This window comes from Meriones unguiculatus, chromosome 21, assembly GCF_030254825.1.
Source record: "Meriones unguiculatus strain TT.TT164.6M chromosome 21, Bangor_MerUng_6.1, whole genome shotgun sequence".
NCBI classification, from domain to species: domain Eukaryota; kingdom Metazoa; phylum Chordata; class Mammalia; order Rodentia; family Muridae; genus Meriones; species Meriones unguiculatus.
Genome location: NC_083368.1, coordinates 32,010,446 through 32,033,948, shown reverse-complemented (window position 1 = coordinate 32,033,948; position 23,503 = coordinate 32,010,446). Strand labels below are relative to the sequence as shown.

Below are 23,503 nucleotides of genomic sequence, written 5' to 3'. Positions count from 1 at the left end.
AACCTAAACCTCAGGAAGGGACCTTACATGGCAACATGGTCTTGAGGGTGGGAGAGAGGTCTCATTTCTTAAAATGCCTGGTATACAAACATGATGATTTGAACTGGAAACCCCAACACCAATAAAAATAGCCAGGCACAGAGGCATACAACCGTAACCACAGACTTGCAACATAAAGACAGATGATCCCAGGCACTTACTGACCAACTATTGTAGCAGAAGTGGCAAGCTCCAGGTTCAGTAACAAACCCAGTCTCAAAATTAAGGTGGATAACAATAGAGGCCTACACATGCACATGCATAGGAAAGCCCATACACACACATGTATTTTATGTGTTTTGTGTATGCATGTGTGTGAGAGAGAGGAAGAGAGAGGAGAGAGAATATATATATATACACATATATACATATATATATATTCAGACACAAAGAGAGAGAATGTATGTGAAACAAAAACTATGATCATCAAAGACCCATCAGGATCTAGTAAAGTCATTAAGAAGGACATTAATCCCATATGCTATAGGACTTGATCCAAAGGGAACACTGAACAGACAGACGCAGACACAAGCACACAAAATAGAACACTTGGAAGGTTAAAGACAGACTATCTTTGGTGTAATGAGCCTACCACTGAGTAATGAGCCTACCACTAAGGAACCTGGAGATCACCACCCCACAAAGGCTGGCAGGAGGAATGGAAGAGACTTTTCTTCCCTCAGAAGTCCTTGAAAAGAACAAAGTGCCCTCCTCTTGGCCTTTAATCTCCAGTCCAGAACTGTGAAACAACAAAATCATGATGTTTAAGGCTGATGTTTAAGTGGTTCTTTGTTTTGCCAGCCCTGGCCAACAACCACAATGAGGTCAGTGGTGGTATTTGAACATCACATGTATAAATCAGGGCAATGAACATGTGTGTGAAATCCTCAAAAAGGGAGAATCACAGACATCTCTAAGACCAATCAGCTTTTCTGCAAGATAAGATGGAGAGGACAGGAACCCCACAAGGAGAGCAACAGAACCAGAAATTTGAACACAGGGGTCTTCCCAGAGACTCATACTCCAACCAAGTACCAGGCATGGAGATAACCTAGAACCCCTGCACAGATGTAGCCCATGGCAGTTTAGTGTCCAAGTGGGTTACATAGTAATGGGAAGAGGGTCTACCTCTGACATAATCTGATTGGCCTTCTCTTTAATCATCTCCCCCTGAGTGGGGAGCATCCTTACCAGGCCACAGAAGATAACAATGCAGCCACTCCTGATGAGATCTGATAGACTAAGATCAGAAGGAAGGAGAGAAGGACCTCCCCTATCAGTGGACTTGGGGAGGGACATGTGTGAAGAAGAGGGAGAAAGGGGAGATTGGAAGGAGAGGAGGGAGGGGTTTATGTGGGGATACAAAGTGAATAAAGTGTAATTAATACATAATTATAAAAAAAGAAAAGAAAAAACAAGAGACCGAGGAGGGTACTAAACAAAATAGTTCAAGATAGAGGCAGGAATGTGGCCTTACAAAAGAATGCTGAAGAGTACAAAACAGGCCCTCAGCATTTAAAAGGCTCCTTTAATTTATGTAGCACTCTAGGGATATGCTGAACAAACTCAACTCTCACCTTCTGCTGTAGGACAAGTGCATAGCTGTTGTCTTATCCAAACCTTACTAGCCAAAAGGAATGGAGTTCAGGCAACCTACCATCAGTGAGCCATGGTTTCCATCTCCTGTTGGGCAAACTAAATTCTACGTGTGACCAGTGGGCTCCTGACTTCTCAAGAAATGCTGACAAGATAAATTTAAACCTACTGAAAGGAAAACTGCCGACTGTCTAGAATCTGCCGACAGAACTACCGACTGTCCTTCTCGAAGACGAAAGGCAAAGCCTTTCCTTTATTCAAGAATAATGAACGGAACAGCATTCAGCGCTTTCTAAGATTTTGAAGTGATTATTCATGTTAAACAATTAACCGAGTTATTAACCTGATCATTAGCTGAATGGCCCTTTTGTGGGTAGGCAGTCCTAAGTGCTTGTTTGTTTACTTATCATCAAATAGTATGTTTGCTTTTGTTTGAATCATAACTAAAACAAGTCAGGGCATATGTAAGGACCATCTGGATTATTTAATAAGATCTAAATCTTTCCAGTGCTCTAAAGTATGCATAATATGAAGTAATGGTGTGGTGACTGGTGGGGGGGGTGTCTTACAGACAAAAGAACATGAGCTAAGCAAGTGTTAAGCAAGTGTTGCTACTGACCACCTGTGTGACCACTGAGAGCTGATGAAAATCTATGCACTGAGACTGCTGACTGGTGAGACAGAGGTGATTATGGTGGCGGATAGGATGGAGAGCATCGTGAGAAGTAAGTGAGGCAAATGCCAGAACTGTGGTTAATGACAAATGATTGCTTTGTAATGGCTAGATGGCATCACATTGCTAATCTTACATGTACAAGTAGTTTTAAGGTAACAAATACTACTAACTTTATATAGGAAAGAATAAAAATCTGGGAACACGACTTCTGTAAACAGTAGCTTCACTCTACAGAGCATTACTCTAACATTCCATGCTCTCAACCTGCTTGATTGAGTCATTAAGAGTATAGCTTTCTGGCTCAAGTTTCTTTCTATTTGCTGTCATGTTCACTCATTATTGGAAAAAAAAACCCTTTAACAGCTCTCAAGGTTAACACAATTACTACTTCCAACAGTCTATTTCTGCATTTGTTATCTATATAATCTTTATGAGGAATGTTTATTTAATCTTCTTAAAAACCCTGAACAAAAACATGAGCACACACACACACACACACACACACACACAAACTTCCTCAAATTGGACCTAAAAAAGTTTCCCATTATATGTTATCCATCAATTTCTCATCACAGATTTAAAAATACATTGTAGCAGGGATGGTTTACAAAATTATTTTTGCTATCATTTGCTAAAGTTATTAAGGTGAAAGAAGGCTTTTGCTTTGAGTTATTCTTAAAACAGAGGCTTCCTACAAGCTTCTTGTCACATGACCTTGCTTCCTCACTTTCTGAGATAGAGGGAATAGGGAAAGGAATCTTCGGGAATGTCTGGAGAGGCTTTTAAAAAGCCCAAATCTGGAAAAACTTGTGCTCCAGCAAATTGGAAAATCTATACAAATATAAGCAATTAAAATAGACATATAACTCCTAGTGAAATAAAAGCAGCCAATCAATCAAACAAACAAACAAACAAAAAAACAGTGCCAGATGGTTTTTGCATAGATTTCTACCAGACTTTCAAAGAAGAATTAATTCCAATACTCCTCAAATTATTCCACAATGCAGAAACAGAGGAACAATTGCCCAGTTCATTTTATGAAGCCACAGTTATTCTGATACCTAAACCATATAAATACCAATAAAGAAAGAGAATTACAGACCAATTTCTCTTATGAACGTAGAACAAAAATTCTCAATAAAATACTTGCAAGCCAAATCCAAGAACACAACAAAAATATCACCCAACATGAGCAAATAAGCTTCAACATAGGGATGGTTCAACATATGTAAATCAATAAATGCAATCCACCATACAAATAGACTGAAAGGAAAAAAAATCACATTATCATTTCACTAGATGCAGAAAAGGCCTGTGATATAATTCAACACACCTTCATGATAAAAATCTTATAGAGGTTAGGAATACAAGGGATATACCTCAACATAATTAAAGCAGTTTAGAGCAAGCCCATAGCCAACATTGTCTTATGGAGAGAAACCCAAAGCAATTCCCCTAAAATCAGGAACAAGACAAGGTTTTCCACTCTCCATACTTGAAGTCTTAGCTCAAACAATACAACAACTGAAGTAGATCAAGGGGAAACAACTTGGAAAGGAAAATGTCAAAGTATCATTCTTTGCAGACTATACATTAGTGTAAAGAAGTGACCCTAAAAATTTCATGGGGAAACTCCTAAGGTGATAAACACTCTCGCAAAGTGTCTAAATACAAAATGAACTCACAAAAGTCAGTAGCCTCCATATATATATATATATATATATATATATATGACAAATGGACTGAGAAAGAAATCAGGAAAAAAACACCTTTCAAAATGACCTAAAAAATATCTTGAAGTAACCTGAACCAAGCAAGTAAAAGACTTGTATAAAAAGATTTAAAGCAATGAAGAAAAGATTGAAGGATATATCAGAAAATGAAACTATGTCCCATGCTCATGAATTGGTAGGATTAATATAGTAAAACTGGCCATTCTACCAAAGGAAATCTACAGATTCAGTGCAATCCCCATCATGAGAATTTTTCCTGTGCTGCAAATCTGTCTAAACAATTGTCTAGCTATATTTTAGGTAATTGGACTGGAGAATTCGATACCACGATGGAGCAGCTGAGAGTGGCCATTATTACAGTAAATTCTACCAGAGTGGAAGCAGGACTAGCCACAGGATTATCATCATGGATTGCGGCAGCCATGAATCATCTGAAGGAATGGGCGGGCATGGGAGCGTTAGCAGGCCTTCTGGTGTTGGTCTCCTTGGTTTGCCTGTGGTGTATATGCAAGATTAGAGTCTCACAACAGCGTAATGCAGCCATGATCATTCAGGCCTTTACAGCCATTGAAGCAGGACAGTCTCCCCAAGCATGGTTGGCTACCATAAAAAGCTTAAATGTTATGCTCAGGATGCGAGGCTAAGCACTGCACTCAGGGTCAGCCGCTTTTGACCCAGAGAAGAGCAAGTCTGATTGCATGCAGGTTGATGCCCCAGGTCCCGCCTCTGAGAAAAAGGTATCAGACGGGTCTGATGCTCTTTGGGTGGATGACACCTAAATGAACATCGGTACAAAGTCCCAATTTATTTCTAATATCAGAGATCAGACCTCTACTCTTGCCTGATGCGTCTAAAACAAAAAGGGGGAACTGTAGAGAGCTGCGTAATGCCGCGCCTTAAAGATGGAGCTGGTTTCTGCCTTCCACCTTCCAGATGGTGAGTGCTCTCTGTCACAAACAACTCCACATTTGGCTAAGGCTGAGGATCTGGCTTGCTTCCATGTATGTGGACCTATCTGCATTGCCCACGTGGCACACCTGGGTTGGCTACCCAAAGGCTATTTAAGCTGTGGGCTGGCTTTCCCCAGGGTCTGATGATTGTTCAAGGTTCCTGAATAAACTGCATTGAAAAAAAAAAAAAAGAAAAAAAGAAAAAGAAATTCCAACAAAAACCCTGATACCAAGTTGTACTTCAGAGATTTAGTAATAAAAAAGAATGGTATGACACAAAAGCAGGCATGTTGATCAATGAAATCAGTTTGAAGACTCAGACATAAATCCAAACACCTATGGACACCTGATTTTTTTATAAAGAAGACAGAAAAACACACTGTAGAAAATACAGCATCTTCAACAAATGTTGCTGGTCAAACTGGATGGTTGCATGTAAAAGAATCTAAATAAATCTATACTCATCATCCTGCATAAAACTCAACCTCGAATGATTCAAAGAACTCAACATAAAACCAGATATACTGAACCTTATAGAAGAGAAAGTGGGGAATAGCCTTGAACTCACTAGCACAGGGAAAGACTTTCTGAACAGAACACCATTACAACAGGCATTAAAAGCAACAGTTAACAAATGAGATCCTATGAAACTGAAAACCTTCTGTATGGAAAGGACAACCACACTTCAGAAAAAGCAGCAGCCTACAGAATGGGAAAGGATTTTTGCCAGCTACGCATCTAATATAGGACTAATATCCAAAATATTCTCAAGGAACATGTTATCAAGAAACTCAATTAAAAATGGGTTAAAGATCTAAACAGAGGACCAGGGGGGTCAAGATGGCGGTGCCAGGAGAACACTGCGTCTGAGGAGCAGGACAACATTTTCCATACAGCGACCAAGAGACTGAACTCTGGACCCTAAAACAACAGCGATCGTGTTTCCCAGGTGAGAAGAAACCCCCACAGCGTGGGAATCAGTTCGGTCCACTCTCAGGCCACCTGGCCAGACCCCGAAGAGATCCCGAGTCCTCCAGGCACTAGGTTGCCAGACCAGAGCCACATGCCTGAATGTCCTGATCACCTTCCCAGGCTGATCGGTGGGCACAAAAACACCAGAGACTGGGAGTCCCAGTCGCGAGAAAAACCCACGGGGAAGGGAGGCAGCGGGACTGGCAGCGGGACTGGCCACGGGTCACCCAGTCTTTCCCTGGAAAAGGTCTCGAAGACCAGCGGGTACGAGCCGCCATCACTGAACTGGGCTCCAGCCATGGGCACAGACAGTTGCTACGGCCTAGCTCTCCGGCACAGACAGAGCTGTGCACCCCAGGGCAACAGAAACTGGGAGTTCCTATCGGAACAGGGCCCCACAGGGAAGGAAGGAAACGGTGCTGATTTGGGTCACCCTGACTGGAGAAGGTCTCCCAGACCAGTGGGTACAAGCCGCCATCACTGAACTGGGCCCAAGCCAAGAGCACATAGAGTTGTTGGGTGCCCAGCTCCCCAGCACAGACAGAGCTGTGTGTCCCAGGGCAATAGAGACTGGGAGTCCCTGTCAGGAGTAAACCTCACAGAAAGAAAATGGGGACCCGAATTAGGTCATCCAGTATATCCCTGGGAAAGGTCCCACAGACTAGTGGGTGCGCGCATGCGCTGCCAGCCCAGAGACCAGCTTTGTACCAACTATTCCTCACAGACAGAACTGTGCACCCCAGGACACCAGAGACTTGGAGTCCCTGTTGGGAGAAATTCTCTTAGGAAAGGAAGCAAAGGGGACGAACTTACGCCACCCAGTATATCCCTGGAAAAGGTCCCGAAGACTGGCCCAACCCAGGAACCTGCTGTGCACCAGATAGCCTGCTGTTACCAGGAGAGCAATACCCCACCGCCACAGATTACAGCTTGAGTACTGGTGCACAGAGCCCCAACCTCAGACCTACAAAAGCCCGGAATCCCGGAGATCAATACCCAGATACTGCTCCAAGGGGCAACCAGTTATCCCTAACAAAACTGACCAAACCAAGGGACACACAGGTTACAGCAGCAACTCACTAAATTTACAGCAAGAAACCCAGAAGCAGGGCAGCTGTCTTCAGAACTTTTCAGGGTGAGAAGAGAGCCCTCTCGACTAACAAGGACCATAGTCACCATTCGGGTCTCTATGCCTGAGGTGAGCTGTGGCAACTCCTGAAAAACACCAGCCATACAGTGACTATACCCAAAAAGCTGAGGAGGCTTCCTTCAGGAAAAACCATCTTCCTGCCAAGGGGATTCTCTCCACCACAGGATTCCAGGAACCACCAGAAACTAAGTAAAACACCTATGATAGCCCAATGGGTAGAGGCCAGCGTAAAGCTCAACCAACAAAAGACAGAGCAATATGGCATCTCCAGAACTCAGTTATCCAGGGGCAAGTAGCCCTGGACACCCCAGCATAATTGAAATTCAAGAAGATGACCTAACATCTATGCTCATGAAGATAACAGAGGAAAAAAATAAAATCCGTAAAGACCTAGAGGAAGATAAACTCAAACAGAATATGGCCATCCATAAAGAAATAGAGGAAGATAAGAACAGATTATGGCCATCTATAAAGAAATAGAAGAAGATAAAGAAAAACAGATTATGGCCATCCATGAAGAAATACAGGAAGTTGCAGCACAACAGTTTGTGACCTTTAGAGAGGAAATACTTAAATCACTGAAATAAATAAAAGAAACAAAGGACTGTTCAAACAAACAACTGAAGGAATTGAAGGAAAAACAGGAAAATACAGTCAGACAGGTGAAGGAAATCAACAAAACGACTCAAGATCTGAAGATAGAATTGGAAAAATTAAAGAAAACGCAAATGGAGGAAATTGTGGAGAGAAAGAACTTAGGGAAGAAAACAGGAACTACAGAGGTTAGCTTAACCAATAGACAACAAGAGATGGAAGAAAGAATCTCAGGTGTGGAAGATACAATGGAAGAAATAGATGTATCTGTCAAAGAAAATCTTAAATCTAAAAAATTCCTGACACAGACCATCCAAGAAATTCAAGACAACATAAAAAGACAAAACCTAAGAATAATAGGAATAGAGGAAAAAGAAGATACCCTCCTCCAAGGCCCAGAAAATATTTTCAACAAAATCATTGAAGAAAATTTCCCCAACTTAAAGGAGAGGCCAATAAGAATACAAGAGGCCTACAGAACACCCAATAAATTAGGCCAGAAAAGAAAATCCTCCCGCCACATAATAATCAAAACAGTAAGTATACAGAACAAAGAAAAAATACTAAAAGCTGCAAGGGAAAAAGGCCAAGTAACATATAATGGCAAAACCATTAGAATAACACCTGACTTTTCAACAGAGACTATGAAAGCCAGGAGGGCCAGGACAGATATCATGCAGACCCTAAGAGAACACAGATGTCAACCCAGGCTACTATACCCAGCAAAACTCTCAATCCTCATAGACGGAGAAAACAAGATATTCAATGACAAAAACAAATTTCAACAATAGTTACACACAGATCCAACGATACAGAAGACACTAGAAGGGAAAATACAACCGAAGAAAACTAGCTACTTTCCAGGAAATAATTAACCTCACTACAGTAAAACCAAAAACAACCAAGCACACAAACTTATGACCACAGCCAACATCAAAATCAAAGGATCTAACAGCTACTGATCATTAATCTCTCTCAACATCAATGGACTCAATTCTCCAATAAAAAAAAAAAAAAAAAACCACAGACTAACAGAATGGATGCGTAAACAAAACCCAGCAATCTGTTGCAAATAAGAAACACACCTAAGGCACAAAGATAGACATTACCTGAGGGTAAAGAGTTGGAAGACGGCTTTCCAAGCAAATGGACCCAAGAAGTAAGCAGGAGTAGCCATCCTAATATCTAATAAAGTAGATTTTCAACCAAAATCAATCTTCATACTCATCAACGGAAAATTCCATCAGGAAGACATCACAATCCTGAACATCTATGCCGCAAATGCAAGGGCACCCACATTTATAAAAGAAACATTGATGAAACTTAAAACACACATAGATCCCCACACATTAATAGTTGGAGACTTCAAAACCCGCTTCTCAACAAAAGACAGGTCAACAAAATAGAAATTAAACAAAGAAACAATGTCTCTAACAGTGGTCATGAATCAAATGGACCTAACAGACATTTACAGAACCTTACACCCAAACACAAAAGAATTTACCTTCTTCTCAGCACCTCATGGAACCTTCTCCAAAATAGACCACATAGTTTGTCACAAAGCAAGCCTCAACAGATACAAGAAGATTGAAATAATCCCTTGTATCTTGTCTGATCAGCATGGAATAAAGCTGGACCTCAACAACAACAGAAATAGCAAAAAGCCTACACACACATGGAAACTGAACAACTTGTTACTAAATGACAGCTGGGTCAGGGAAGAAATAAAGAAAGAAATAAAAGTCTTCCTAGAACTCAATGAATATGAAGACACAACATAGCCAAACTGTGGGACCCAATGAAAGTAGGCTAAGAAAAAAGTTCATAGCACTAAGTGCCTTCAAGAAGAAATTCGAGACAGCTCATTCAAGCAAATTAATGGCTCACCTACAAACCATAGAAAAAGAAGAAGCAGACACACCAAAAAGGAGTAGACGGCTGGAAATAATCAAACTCAGGGCTGAAATCAATGAATTAGAAACAAATAAAACAATTCAAAGAATCAATGAAACCAAAAGATGGTTCTTTGAGAAAATCAACAAGATAGACAAACCCTTAGCCAAGCTAACTAAAAGGCAGAGAGATACCTTCCAAATCAACAAAATGAGAAATGAAAAGGGGGACATAACTACAGACACTGAGGAAATCCAAACAATCATTAGGACTTACTTCAAAAGTCTATATGCCACAAAATTTGAAAATCTAAATGAAATGGACAATTTTCTCGATAGGTTACACTTACCAAAACTGAATCAAGACCAGGTAAATCAATTAAATAGTCCTATATCCCCCAAGGAGATAGAAGCGGTCATCAAAAGTCTCCCATCCAAAAAAAGCCCAGGACCAGATGGTTTCAGTGCAGAATTCTGCCAGATGTTCAAAGAAGAGCTAACTCCAGTTCTCTTGAAATAATTCCACAAAATAGAAACAGAAGGAACATTACTAAACTCATTCTCTAAAGCCACAGTCACCTTGGTACCTAAACCTCACAAAGACCCAACAAAGAAAGAGAATTTCGGGCCAATCTCCCTTATGAAGATTGATGCAAAAATACTCAACAAAATACTTGCAAACTGAGTACAAGAACACATCAAAGATACCATCCACTATGACCAAGTAGGCTTCATCTCAGGTATGCAGGGTGGTTCAATATACAGAAATCCATCAATGTGATCCACCATATTAACAAACTGAAAGAAAAAATCCACATGATAATCTCCCTAGATGCTGAAAAAGCATTTGACAAAATCCAACATCCATTCATGTTTAAAGTATTGGAGAGATCAGGGATACAAGGCACTTATCTAAACATAGTAAAGGCGATATACAGCAAGCCTATAGCCAACATCAAACTGAATGGAGAGAAACTTAAAGCAATCCCATTGAAATCAGGGACAAGACAAGGCTGCCCACTCTCTCCATATCTCTTCAACATAGTGCTGGAAGTCCTTGCTAGACCAATAAGACAGTTTGAAGGAGATCAAGGGAATACAGATTGGAAAGGAAGAAGTCAAATTATCACTATTTGCAGATGATATGATAGTATACGTGAGTGACCCCAAAAACTCTACCAGGGAACTCCTACAGCTGATAAACACCTTCAGCAAAGTGGCCAGATACAAAATTAACTCAAAAAAATCAATAGCCCTCCTGTATACAAAAGACAAAAGGGCTGAGAAAGAAATTAGGGAAACAACACCCTTCACAATAGCCACAAAAGACATAAAGTACCTTGGTGTAACCCTAACCAAGGAAGTCAAAGACTTGTATGAAAAAAATTTCAAGTCTCTGAAGAAAGAATTAGAAGAAGATATCAGAAGATGGAAAAATCATTCATGCTCATGGCTTGGCAGGATTAACATAGTAAAAATGGCCATCTTACCAAAAGCAATCTACAGATTCAATGTAATTCCCATCAAATTACCAACACAATTCTTTGCAGACCGGAAAAGAAAAATTCTCAGCTTCATATGGAATAACAAGAAACCCAGAATTGCTAAAACAATCCTCTACAATAAAAGATCTTCTGGAGGTATGTCCATCCCTGATCTTAAGCTGTACTATAGAGCAACAGTAATAAAAAACTGCATGGTACTGGCATAAAAACAGAATGGTGGATCAACGGAACTGAAAAGAAGACCCAGAAATAAACCTAAAAACTTATGGACACCTGATCTTTGACAAAGATACCAAAACCATACAGTGGAAAAAAGATAGCATCTTCAACAAATGGTGCTGGTCTAACTGGATGTCTACGTATGGAAAAATGCAAATAGATCCATACTTACCCCCCTGCACAAAACTAAAGTCCAAGTGGATCAAAGACCTCAACATAAAACCAGACACATTAAATCGGTTAGAAGAAAAAGTGGGGAAGAGCCTAGAACTCATTGGTACAGGAGACAACTTCCTGAACAAAACACCAACAGCACAGGCTCTAAGAGCAACAATCAATAAATGGGACCTCATGAAACTGAAAAGCTTCTGTAAAGCAAAAGACACCGTCATCAAAACAAAAAGACTGCCTACAGATTGGGAAAGAATCTTCACCAACCCTTTATCTGACAGAGGGCTAATATCCAGTATATATAAAGAACTAAAGAAGCTGAAAAGCAGCAAACCAAGTAATCCACTTAAAAAATGGGGAACAGAGCTAAACAGAGAATTCTCTGTAGAGGATATCGAATAGCAGAGAAACACTTAAAGAAACGCTCAAGCTCATTAGCCATTAGGGAAATGCAAATCAAAATGACCCTGAGATTTTACCTTACACCCATCAGAATGGCCAAGATTAAAAACTCAAGTGACAACACATGCTGGAGAGGTTGTGGAGAAAGGGGAACCCTCCTCCATTGCTGGTGGGAATGTAAACTGGTACAACCACTTTGGAAGTCAATCTGGCGCTTTCTCAGACAACTAGGAATAGCACTTCCTCAAGATCCAGCCATACCACTCCTAGGCATATACCCAAAAGAGGCTCAAGTACACAATAAGGACATTTGCTCAACCATGTTTGTAGCAGCTTTATTTGTAATAACTAGAAGCTGAAAACAGACCAGATGCCCCTCAACTGAAGAATGGATGCAGAAATTGTGGTACATCTACAAAATGGAGTATTACTCAGCAATGAAAAAGAAGGAAATTATGAACTTTGCAGGTAAATGGTGGAACTTGGAAAGGATCATCCTGAGTGAGTTGTCCCAGAAGCAGAAAGACACACATGGTATATACTCACTCATATAGACATGTAATATAAAATAAACCTACTAAAATCTGTACATCTAAAGAAACTAATCAAGAGAGAGGACCCCCTGATTAAAATGCTCAGTCCCCATCCTGAAAGACAAAGAGGAAGGACGTCAGAAGAAGAAGAAATCAGGAAACAAGCTAGAAACCTGCCACAGAGGGTCTCTGAAAGGCTTTACCCTGCAGACTACCAAAGCAGATGCTTAGATTTATGGCCAACTGTTGGGCAGTGTGCATGGAATCTTATGTAAGAAGTGGGAAATAGTAAGATATGGAAAGGACAGGAACTCCACAAGGAGAGCAACAGAACCAGAAATTTTGAACACAGGGGTCTTCCCAGAGACTCATACTCCAACCAAGTACCAGGCATGGAGATAACCTAGAACCCCTGCACAGATGTAGCCCATGGCAGTTTAGTGTCCAAGTGGGTTACATAGTAATGGGAAGAGGGACTGCCTCTGACATAATCTGATTGACCTGCTCTTTGATCACCTTCCCCTGAGGGGGGATCAAACTTACCAGGCCACAGAAGATGACAATGCAGCCACTCCTGATGAGATCTGATAGACTAATAAGATCAGAAGGAAGCAGAGGAGGACCTCCCCTATCAGTGGACTTGGGGAGGGGCATGTGTGAAGAAGGGGGCGGGAGGAGGGTGGGACTTATGTGGGGATACAAAGTAAATAAAGTGTAATTAATAAAAAAATTTTAAAAAATTTTTAAAAATATCTAACCAGAGAATTCTCAAAAGAGAAACTCAAATGGCTGAGAAATACTTGAAGAAATGCTCAATATCCATAGCCATCAGGGAGCTGAAAATCAAAACTATTTTCAGATTTCCTCTTTTGCCCATCAAAATGGCTACAAACAACAAAACAAGTGACAGCTCACTAACACAGGTATGGAATAAGGGGAACACTCACCCATTACTGTTGGGAGTGAGAACTTGTACAGCCACTGTGGAAATTAGTATTGCAGTTCCTCAGGAATACCCTCAAGATTCAGTTACATAACTCTTGGGCATATACCCAAAGGATGCTTCATTCTAACACAGACACACTTGGTCAACCATATTCTCTTCTTCTTTATTCATAGTAGCCAGAAATTTGAAACTACTTAGATGTCCCACAACACAGAAGTAGATAAAGAAAACGTGGTACATTCACATACTAGATTATTATTCAACCCTCAAAAAATGATGAAATCTGCAGGTAAATGGAAAAAAAACTAGAAAAAAAAATCATCCTAAGTGAGGTAACACAGTCCCAGAAAAACAAATACGGTATATCTACACTTATATTTGGATATTAGCTCTTAAGTCAATGAAAAGAAAGCCACAATCCATAGAATCACAGAGGTAAGGTATAGAGTGAGGGGCTAGGGAGTATAAATAGATCTCAATAGGAAAGGCAAATTAAATATTAATGAATGGATGAAGGTGCTGGAACAGGAGAATCAAGCAAGGAAGGGGAGGGAAGACAGAATGAGGGAGGAAATACAGGGAAAGACAGCTGTTAGCATATAGGCAGCCTGCCTCTAGGTTGCTTAGCAATTGTGATGTCATCAGCTGTCACCTGCTAGGGGCCAGGGATAAAAGACACACCCCACCCCAACCCCAGTCTCTTACTTCTCTCTCTCTCTCCCTCCTCTCTTGCCCTCTCTGCTTTGGCTTTTTTTCCCACTCTCTCTGAGGTGCCTCACTCCTTCCTCCTTTCTCTCTTCTCCTATGCTCTCCCACTATCTCACTTTAATCTGTCTCTCTCCTTCCACCTCCACACAATAAATGTCTTTCGAGATCTGTTGAGTGTGTGGCATTTTTATTTATATTATTACAATAGCAAAAATTAAGGGCCATATAAGGGATAGTACTGAAATCTAATATAGTAGATTTATAAAATAAATACATATATGAAAGTGATCCAAATGAAATCAGCAAATAATGGGTGAGACATAGTCCCAATTGGTCATCTCTTGTCACCAAATGAAACTCTACTACTAGGAATAGGTTATATCTAATTGAGTTTCCAGCAAAAGGTGTCCCAGGGGAACCCCAAACAACCTAGGCTGTTGCCAAGACAGCAACTGCAGATTGATCTCCACAAACCGACAGCAAGGCCCACTCCTAAAGACAACAGCTACACAATACATTGAACATGGGGAAATCTAGCTGGTTCCTATCTAGAGCCTTCATGACTATGGCTAGAACCTTAGGTATAGGAAGGTACTCCACAGACTACCAAAGGAGAAATGCAAACACCAACCCAGCTACAAATCTTTAATCTACAATGATGTCCTTTCTGCAAGATATGCTAATGCAATTGTGGCATAAAGCTATGGGAGTAACCAACCAACATCTGATTTGATTGAAGGCTCACTCCATGAGATGCAATCCACACCTGACACTTCTTGGGTGACTAAGAACCAGAGATAAGATAGCCCAGGGACCTAGAGTAAACCTAAATACTACTGCTCTTAAATTTCTTTTAAAGCAGCAATAAAATGACTCCTGATGGTATTCTGATATGCTCAAAGATCAGTGCCTAACCCAGTCATCATCAGAGAGGCTTCCTCTTGCAGCAGATGGGAACAAATATACAGACATTTTGCAGAACGTGAGAGATCTTGGAACAACTCTACCATAAACAAGATATTGCCATCAAATTCTGCCTTTCAGGGCTCAGGAAACCCCATAGAGGAGGAGGCAGGAAAAGAATAAAGGACATTAGAGGGGGACAAGGCCATCTGAATCAACAAGAGAAAAACGTAAGAACTCAGAGACTGGGGCAGCACGCACAGGGCCTGCACAGGTCTACACCAGATGGGGTCCTAGCGCTGAGGAGAAGTGGATACGTGTCCCATCCCTAACCTGGAAGCTATCTCCAACTGACAACCACTTACAAACGAAAAATTAGTTTTCTCAGAGGGAGTCTGTCTCACTGGGGACACAAAGTACTCTTAAGAACAGGCCTTATGCTCAATAGTAGATGACCAAGAGAAAACAAGGTCAATGGCATCTTTGGAGGAGCACTTGCCTCAAGGTTTTTCCTTTCTTTTCTTTCTTTTTTCTTTTCTCTTTTTAACCCTATAGGACCTTGTGCCTATATTATAGCTTCAAATTTCGAGTTTTTATGGGATGCCTGCATGTGCTAATGAGTGAGTATCTGTTTCAGGAGCTTTTTCTTGGGCTCTTTTCCTTCTGTTTGTTTTGGCCTATTCCAGTGTGTTTGTTTTTATTTTAATATATTATATTTTATTTATTATTTATTTATTATTATCCATTAGAAGCCTGTTTGTCTTCTGAAAGGGGTGGATCTAATGAATCTAAATGGAAAGGGAGCTGGAGAGGAATTGGGAGGAGTAGAGGGAGAGGACATTATAATCAGGATTTATTATATAATTTTTTAGATAAAATAAAACAGAAATCTCTAATGTCAAATCACTAAAAGCATTCTCTGATCTCTGAGAAAATATGGTCAGGTTACTCAGTCACTAATCTTTGTGTAGAAAATTCATCAAAACTGAAATATTCTCTTCTTGGTAGAGAGGCAGGCTCATGAGACTCAGGGTGTCCAACCACTAGAAGTTCGTCAAACCAAAAAAAAAAAAAAAAAAAAGTTTCACAAGGCTCCTCCAAAAGGCCATAAAAGCCGTAAATAGTTCTAAGGCAGAGGAAGAAATGAGCTGTTCTGCTGACTGCAAGTCTCTCGAGATATCCATCCGGGCAGGCAGCTTCCAGGGGTTGCCTCGGCTGGGGTGGGGAGGGCTTTTGATAAAGAGAAAAAAAAAATCTGTCACCCAAACCTATAAGTTATCCTAATAAAGTCACTGGCTTGCCAAAAAAAAAAAAAAAAGTCCTTTGATCTCAGGAAGTAATTAACGGTGGGAAAGAGAGAAAGAGGTGTTTCTAGGGTATATGAAACATTATGCCAATGTAGCCAGGTAGAAAGAAAGAAAATAAAAGCTTACAGTTTTAAACTAGATGTTGTGGAAAAGGTGGAATAATGTTTAATTCAAAAGAATGTCGAGAATGACAGTATGTTTGGATTCAGATAATTTATACTTATTCTAAACGCTAGATGTCCCTCAACTGAAGAATGGATGAAGAAAATTGTATATTTATACAATGGAGTATTACTCAGCTATTAAAAAAATGACATTATGAAATCTGCAGGCATATGGTTGGAACTAGAAAAAAAAAATCATTCTAGTGAGGTAACTCAGATCCAGAAAGAGAAATATGGTGTGTATTTGCTTGCATGTGGATATAATGTATTAAGTAAATTATAACCAAGCTACAATCCATAGACCCAGAAAGGCTGGATATAAAGAAAGGTTCTAGAGTGGACACACGGTTTTCCACGAGAGGGAGAAAGAGAAGGAATTTTATAGGTGGAATCGGGGAGGGAAGGATGGGGGGGAGAGGTAGGAGAGAGGGAGAAAAATTGAGGGGCATTTGAGGAAGGGTAGGGGGACCCAGTACAGGGGAAGCTTCCTAAAATATATGAAGGTGATCCTGAGGAGGTCCCCTAATAATGGAAATATGAAGACATCTGTCACCAAAGGAGGCTTCCAGTACTGGGACTGGTTGTATTCAGTTGAGTTGTTAGCCAAGGGAATCCCATGGAAATCCCCAGACAACACAGGCTCATGCTGAAGTGAGAGGCTGCTCTCTGCAAACCGGTGGGCCACGATTGCCCTGTACAACACCCATACAATCCACTGAACACAGAGACCTCCGTCTGGTGCCCACGTGGAGCCTTCGCTCTTTCATCCTCACGCCTTTGATGCAGGAAGGGGTTCCGCGGGGTGACAAAAGAGAAACATAAACACCAACCCAGCCATAGAACTTTTGATCTACAACCTGGCTAGCCTGCAAGATATGCGAGGGTATCAAAATGGCTGCTAATGATATTCTGTGATGCGATACTCGTATATCAGAGCCTCCTTCAGTCATCATCAGAGAAGCTTCCTGCTGCAGCAGATGATAACAGATGAACTGACCCCCGGGCAGACATTATAGGAAGAGAGGATCTAAATGGATGTCTCCCTCAAATCCCTCCCCTCAGAGGGAGTTCAGAGAACCGTGGAAGAGAAGGCAGAAAGAAAATAAGAGCCAGTGGGGATGGAGGACACGAGGAGAATAAGTCCCTCTGAATCAACTGAGCAAGCTGCATTTCGGGCTGGAGATGGCTCAGCAGTTAAGAGCACTGACTGTTCTTCCAGAGGACTGGGGTTCAATTTCCAGTACCCACGTGGCAGCTCACACCTGTCTATAACTCCTGTCCCAGGGGATCTGACAACCTGACACAGACCTATTTACAATCAAACCACCAATGTACATAACATGAAAATAAATGAATTTGTTATATAAAAAGGTGCATGTCAGTTTATAGAGACTGATGTGAAGCACAGGACCTACACAGGTCTGCACCAGGTCTCTCTGCGAATGTAGGACAGCTTTCAGCTCAGCATTTTTACAGGACTACTGACTATAAGAAGAAGTGGGTCTCTGACTCTTGTGCCTGCCTTGGCTCTTCTTCTCCTTCTCTTGGATTGCCTTGTCTTCTGATATTGGTCTTGTTTTCTGATATTTAATTTAATAATAAGATAGTATGATATTTTATTATCATGTTTGGTTGTTGTCTCTTCGAAGCCTGTTCTTTTCTAATGAGAGACAGAAAGGGAGTGGATATGGAGAACTAGGAAGAGTAAGGGGAAGGAAAACTATAATTAGGATATGCTGTATTAGAAAAGAATCTATTTTAATAGAATAAAAATGGAAAGCAATAAACACTAAAGCAAAATGGGAAATTAATTACTTGATTCACCTGGAAAATAATTCTCATTTGAGCGTTCTAGCTCCTTTGAGAGAAAGCAAAATTAGGATGAAATAGAGAAGTGTGCAGGACAACCTGCCACCGGAAAATCACCTCCACTGTCTTTCAGACTTGTTTTATGTAAGTTCACATGCATCAGAAAACAAAATAGCAGGGAAATCTATTATATAATTAATGTGAATTGTTTAAACATACCATTATTTAACACTGAGAACAAATAAATAGCACATATATGTTCTTGAAAAGATTTAACTTACTTGCTTTTCCCTTTGTATACTGTTGCATAAGATCCTTCCCCTAGTTTTTCCAGTTTTTCATACGAGTCAGCTTTTCCGAACTTGGGACTTGTTGGCTAAACATGAAGCAGAGAGAAAATAAAAGAGATTGTATCAATGTACCAACTCGCTGACACTGAATAAATAACTTCTTCTGATATGAGACTAATTTTAAAACAATGCAATAAACAGTCATAGTACAAATTCCAAACATATAGACAAACACATGTAGAATTAAATTTACCCATAATCTAACCACAGGAGCACTGTAAATATTTTGATATAGCTTTCCCTCAGGGCTGTCTTTCTGGCAAATGCTTTTTTATATAGATGCTGTCACATTCAATATACATGATCTGATCTGTGTTCTCACATTCAATGTGTTATGAACATTTCCTATATTATGACATAATCTTCTAAATTAAAGATTAATAAACTACTGTATGTAGGTCAAACATAGCCTATTCCATGTTTTTGTACAAGCTAAGGACACAGAATAATTGTTATCTTCCTTGTTTCAATAGTTGGGAAGGGACCAAAAGAAGAAAATTTGTGACACATGAAATCTGTACAAAAGTCCCATTTTTCAATCCATAAAGTTTTATTAGAATGGTCACCTTATGTATGATTTTCTAGTTATACCCAAGCTGTAGTTACAACAGAAATTATACAAATGAAAACACTAAAAATACTATTACTCTGACAGTAAATCATGACTGTATAATATTCAGTCTTAAAAAATGGTCCCCCAACATATTTTAACAGTAAATCAAAAAGATAAAGATACATCATTCAGAGATAACTAATCATTCTACTCTTGTATTGTAATAGGTCAGAAAATATATTATGATTGACAAGTGAGATTAATAGAAGATTGTCTGCTCTGCAAAGAGAACAAACACCAGAGTGAAGAAACAGCCTACAAAGTAGAACAAAATCTTTTCCAACTGTGTATGTGACTTTGTATTAGTATAGATAATAAAGGAAGGTCTCAAATATTAAACATTAAAAAAAATCATCTAATAAATAAATAAGTAAGTAAATAAATAGAACTCTTCTCAAATACAGAAATACAAATGGCCAATAAGTATTTGGGAACTGTTCAACATCCTTAGCTATCAGTAAAATACAAATTAAAAGAACATTGAGATGCCATCTCACTCCAGGGAGCATCAAGAAAAAACATGACGAAAACTGCTGACAAGAATATGAGCCAAAGAGAACCTTATATACAATTGGTGGTTTTACTATGTGGAACTCACAATATGTAAGATAAGGAACCCACCCAGATTATCACCAGTAAATTAATTTGATGAAAATCTGGTTCGTATATACAATGGAATTTTATTCAGCAATAAAGAAGCCAAAAATCATAGCATCTTCAGAAAAATTGAGAGATTACCAAACATGATTTTTAAATGGTATATAAAGGACAATGATAACATGAGCAATACAAGCCAGACTCAGAAATACATGAACCATGTTTTGCCTCTCATATATGGAGAAACACACACAAAGGCAAAGGACAAACCAATGACTCAGACAGCCAGCATATATAGAAAGGGCAAGGTAGGAAAAACATTCAAAACCCTTAGTCATCAGGAACATTAATTACACCTACAGTTATAACCATGATTTATTAATAATTTTATTATAATTAAAATAAAATGTCTTTTTTATGTAATCAACAGAAACAAGTGACAGAAATAGAATAAGTGAGACTGGTTCTCTAATAAAAAGGTGGGTACAAATCCTAAAGTCACAAATCAATGGACACAATCATAAAAGATGAACCCATGAAAGAGAAGCATGGAGTTTAATGGGCAGAGGAACTAAAACTCTGGGAACAAAGGTAACAGTGCAATGGTAAGAATGACTTTGAAGTTATTGTATGATCAATATTTAATCAGCATAATAAAACATTTAATGAGTATTGAGTGGGTGAAAACATATAGTTGAAAGAGCAGTAAACTCAGGTTTGAACAAAATTCTCACCAGAAACTTCAAAGAGAGACAGAAGGCATCAACGTAGAAAAGTTAATAAGAGATAGCAATGGCTGCAAAATGCTAAGTAACATTTTAAAGCCAAGAGGAAGTAATTTGGTAATTTGGCTGGGTGTGCTTGGCACTCAGGAGGCAGAGGTAGATGGAGATGGATCTCTGTGAGTCTGAGGTCAGCCCAGTCTGCAGTGTGAGTTCCAGGACAGCCAGGGCTGTGTAGAGACACCTGATTTCAAAAAAACCAAACCAAACCAAACAAACAAATAAAAAAAGGACAATGACCCTGAGTCTCTACTACTGTTCTTGACCAAGAGATGGGGATATACTGCAACTTTTATCACTTGAGGCAAAAAAAAAAAAAAAAAAAAAAATCAAGGTATCAACTTCCATAGTACTTCAAGATAAGTCTTGGCTGGAATAGTGGAAGAAGTACAAGAAAGCAAGGAAAAGAGAAAATCATGTTGAGATTTATTGAATTAATTAGAACAGAGTATAGAAACTAAATAACTCCAAATTCACAAATTTTAGTATTTTTCTTACATCTTAAAAAAATATTTGCTACAGTTTTATAAATAAATGTATACATCTTAATTAAATTGAGGAATGAAAGGAAATGGCAAGGAAGTAAGTAATAGGGTAAAGAGGAAAGTTAGAGGAGGGATTCTTTTTTTTAAAAAAAGATACTAAGTAAATTATTATCAAATAAAAAGAAAGATAATCCCAACCATATCAAAAATTACAACAAACATAAGGGAACTACCTTTGGCAAATAAAAGTTCACGGATTTGTGAGGTTGGAGTCAATATATGGTATTGAAAAGGTTCAAAAACAGAATAATAAAAGAGTATATCTGTGAATAAAGAAGGGGAAAAATTCTACCCAAATATTTACTTTTAAGTGCATTTATAATATGTTCATATAGTCTCTGTATGCACATGAACATTCTAAAGACTGAAAATCAACCCATGCAAGTAAGGTTTCAACTTGTTTTCTCAACAGAAGCTCATTCTGTGCAATCAGAAAAAAAGAAAAGAAAAGAAAAGAAAAGAAAGGAAAAGAAAAGAAAAGAAAAACCTGAATTGCTACATGTAACTGAACAGTTTCACTGTTTGGTTTTTGTTGAATGTTAACAAATAGTACTGGTGAAAATGGCTATCTCAGGAATGAAATTAAGTCCCCATTTCTCACCCTCAACAAAAACCAATTCGAAAAACAACAAGGGCTTTAATTTAAAACCTGAAATGTTTAAAAATGCTAAGGGAAAATACTTCAAGATACATGCATTCAAAGAACTTCTTGACAAAAGAATCTGCTTCCCAGCTATTGTGAAGAGCTACAGTGAACACTGATAAGCAAGTGTCCCTGTAATGGGATGTAAGTTCCTTAGCGCATACACCCAGGAGTGGTAGGTAGTTCAGCTTTTTTTTTTTTAATTCTGTATTAATTACACTTTATTCATTGGCTCCCCCCTGTGATTCCCTCCTTCCTCCTGTCCCAATCACTCCCTTCCTCTCCCCTCTGCACGCATGCCCCTCCTCAAGTCCACTGATAGGGGAGGTCTTCTTTTCCTTCCTTCTGATCCTTCATCAGGAGTGGCTGCACTGTCTTCCTCTGTGACCTGATAAGGCTGCTCCCACCTAAGGGGGAGGTGATTAAAGAGCAGGCCAATCAGTTCATGTCAGAGACAGTCCCTGTTCCTATTACTATGGAACCCACTTGGACACTGAACTGCCGTGGGCTACATCTGTGCAGGGGTCCTAGGTTATCTCCATGCATGGTCACTGGTTGGAGTATCAGTCTCAGGAAAGACCCCTGGGCTCAGATTTTTTGGTTCTGTTGCTCTCCTTGAGGAGTTCCTGTCCTCTCCAGATCTTACTGTTTCCCACTTCTTTCATAAGTTTCCCTGCACTCTGCCCAAAGGTTGGCCATAGGCATATAACCAAAAGAGGCTCAAGTACACAATAAGAACATTAGTTCAACCATGTTTGTAGCAGCCTTATTTATAATAGCCAGATCGTGGAAACAACCCAGATGTCCCTCAACAAAAGAATGATACAGAAATTGTGGTATATCTATACAATGTAATATTACTCAGCAATTAAAAACAAGGATATCATGAAATCTGCAGGTAAATGGTGGGACCTGGAAAAGATCATCCTGAGTGAGCTATCCCAGAAGCAGAAAGACACACGGTATATATTCACTCATAATAGACATAATATAGGATTAACCTACTAAAATCTGTACACCTAAAGAAACTAATCAAGAGGGAGGACTCTTGCTAAAATGCTCAATTCCTATCCAGAAAGGCAAAGAGGATGGACATCAGAAGAGGAAAAAAAAGAGGGAACAAGTCAGGAGCCTGCCACCAAGGGCCTCTGAAAGGCTCTGCCCTGCAGAATATCAAGGCAGACGCTGAGACTTACAGTTCAGCTTTTTTAAGAAATCTCTAGACTGATTTCTAAAATGGCTGCACTAGCTTCACTCTCACTGGCAGCATGCAGGGAGCCCTTTCCCCCCACATTCACACCCACACGCGCTGTGATCTGTATCTTCGATGGTGGGTATTCTGACTGCAGAGATACGGCATCAACCAGTAGTTCAAATCGGAACTTCTGAGATGATTAAGCATTAACACTTTTTTTTTTAAATTATTTTTTTTATTTTTTTTATCAGTTACATTTTATTAACTCTGTATCCCAGCCGTGTCCTGATCCCTCATTCCCTCCCAGTCCCTCCCTCCCTCCCTCATCTCCACCGTGCCCCTTTCCAAGTCCACTGATAGTGGGGACCTCCTCCCCATTCATCTGATCCTGTTTTATCAGGTATCTTCAGGACTGGCTGCAAAGCCCTCCTCTGTGGCCTAACAGGACTGCTCCTCCCTTCGGGGGTGGGGAGACCAAAGAGCCAGTCATTGAGTTCCTGTTAGAAACA

The 23,503-nt window shown here is 39.7% G+C and overlaps 1 protein-coding gene across 9 annotated transcripts in view; it reads right to left on the bottom strand.

Annotated features, from left to right (window-relative positions):
* The window catches only part of Cdk14 (cyclin dependent kinase 14), a 537,826-nt gene that overhangs the window by 373,347 nt on the left and 140,976 nt on the right, over positions 1–23,503 (bottom strand). For all 9 annotated transcript variants that reach the window (XM_060374042.1, XM_060374035.1, XM_060374040.1 and 6 more), the window contains one exon: positions 18,551–18,645. In XM_060374042.1, the coding sequence (XP_060230025.1) occupies positions 18,551–18,645 (95 nt within the window). The remainder of the gene's footprint in view (positions 1–18,550; positions 18,646–23,503) is intronic.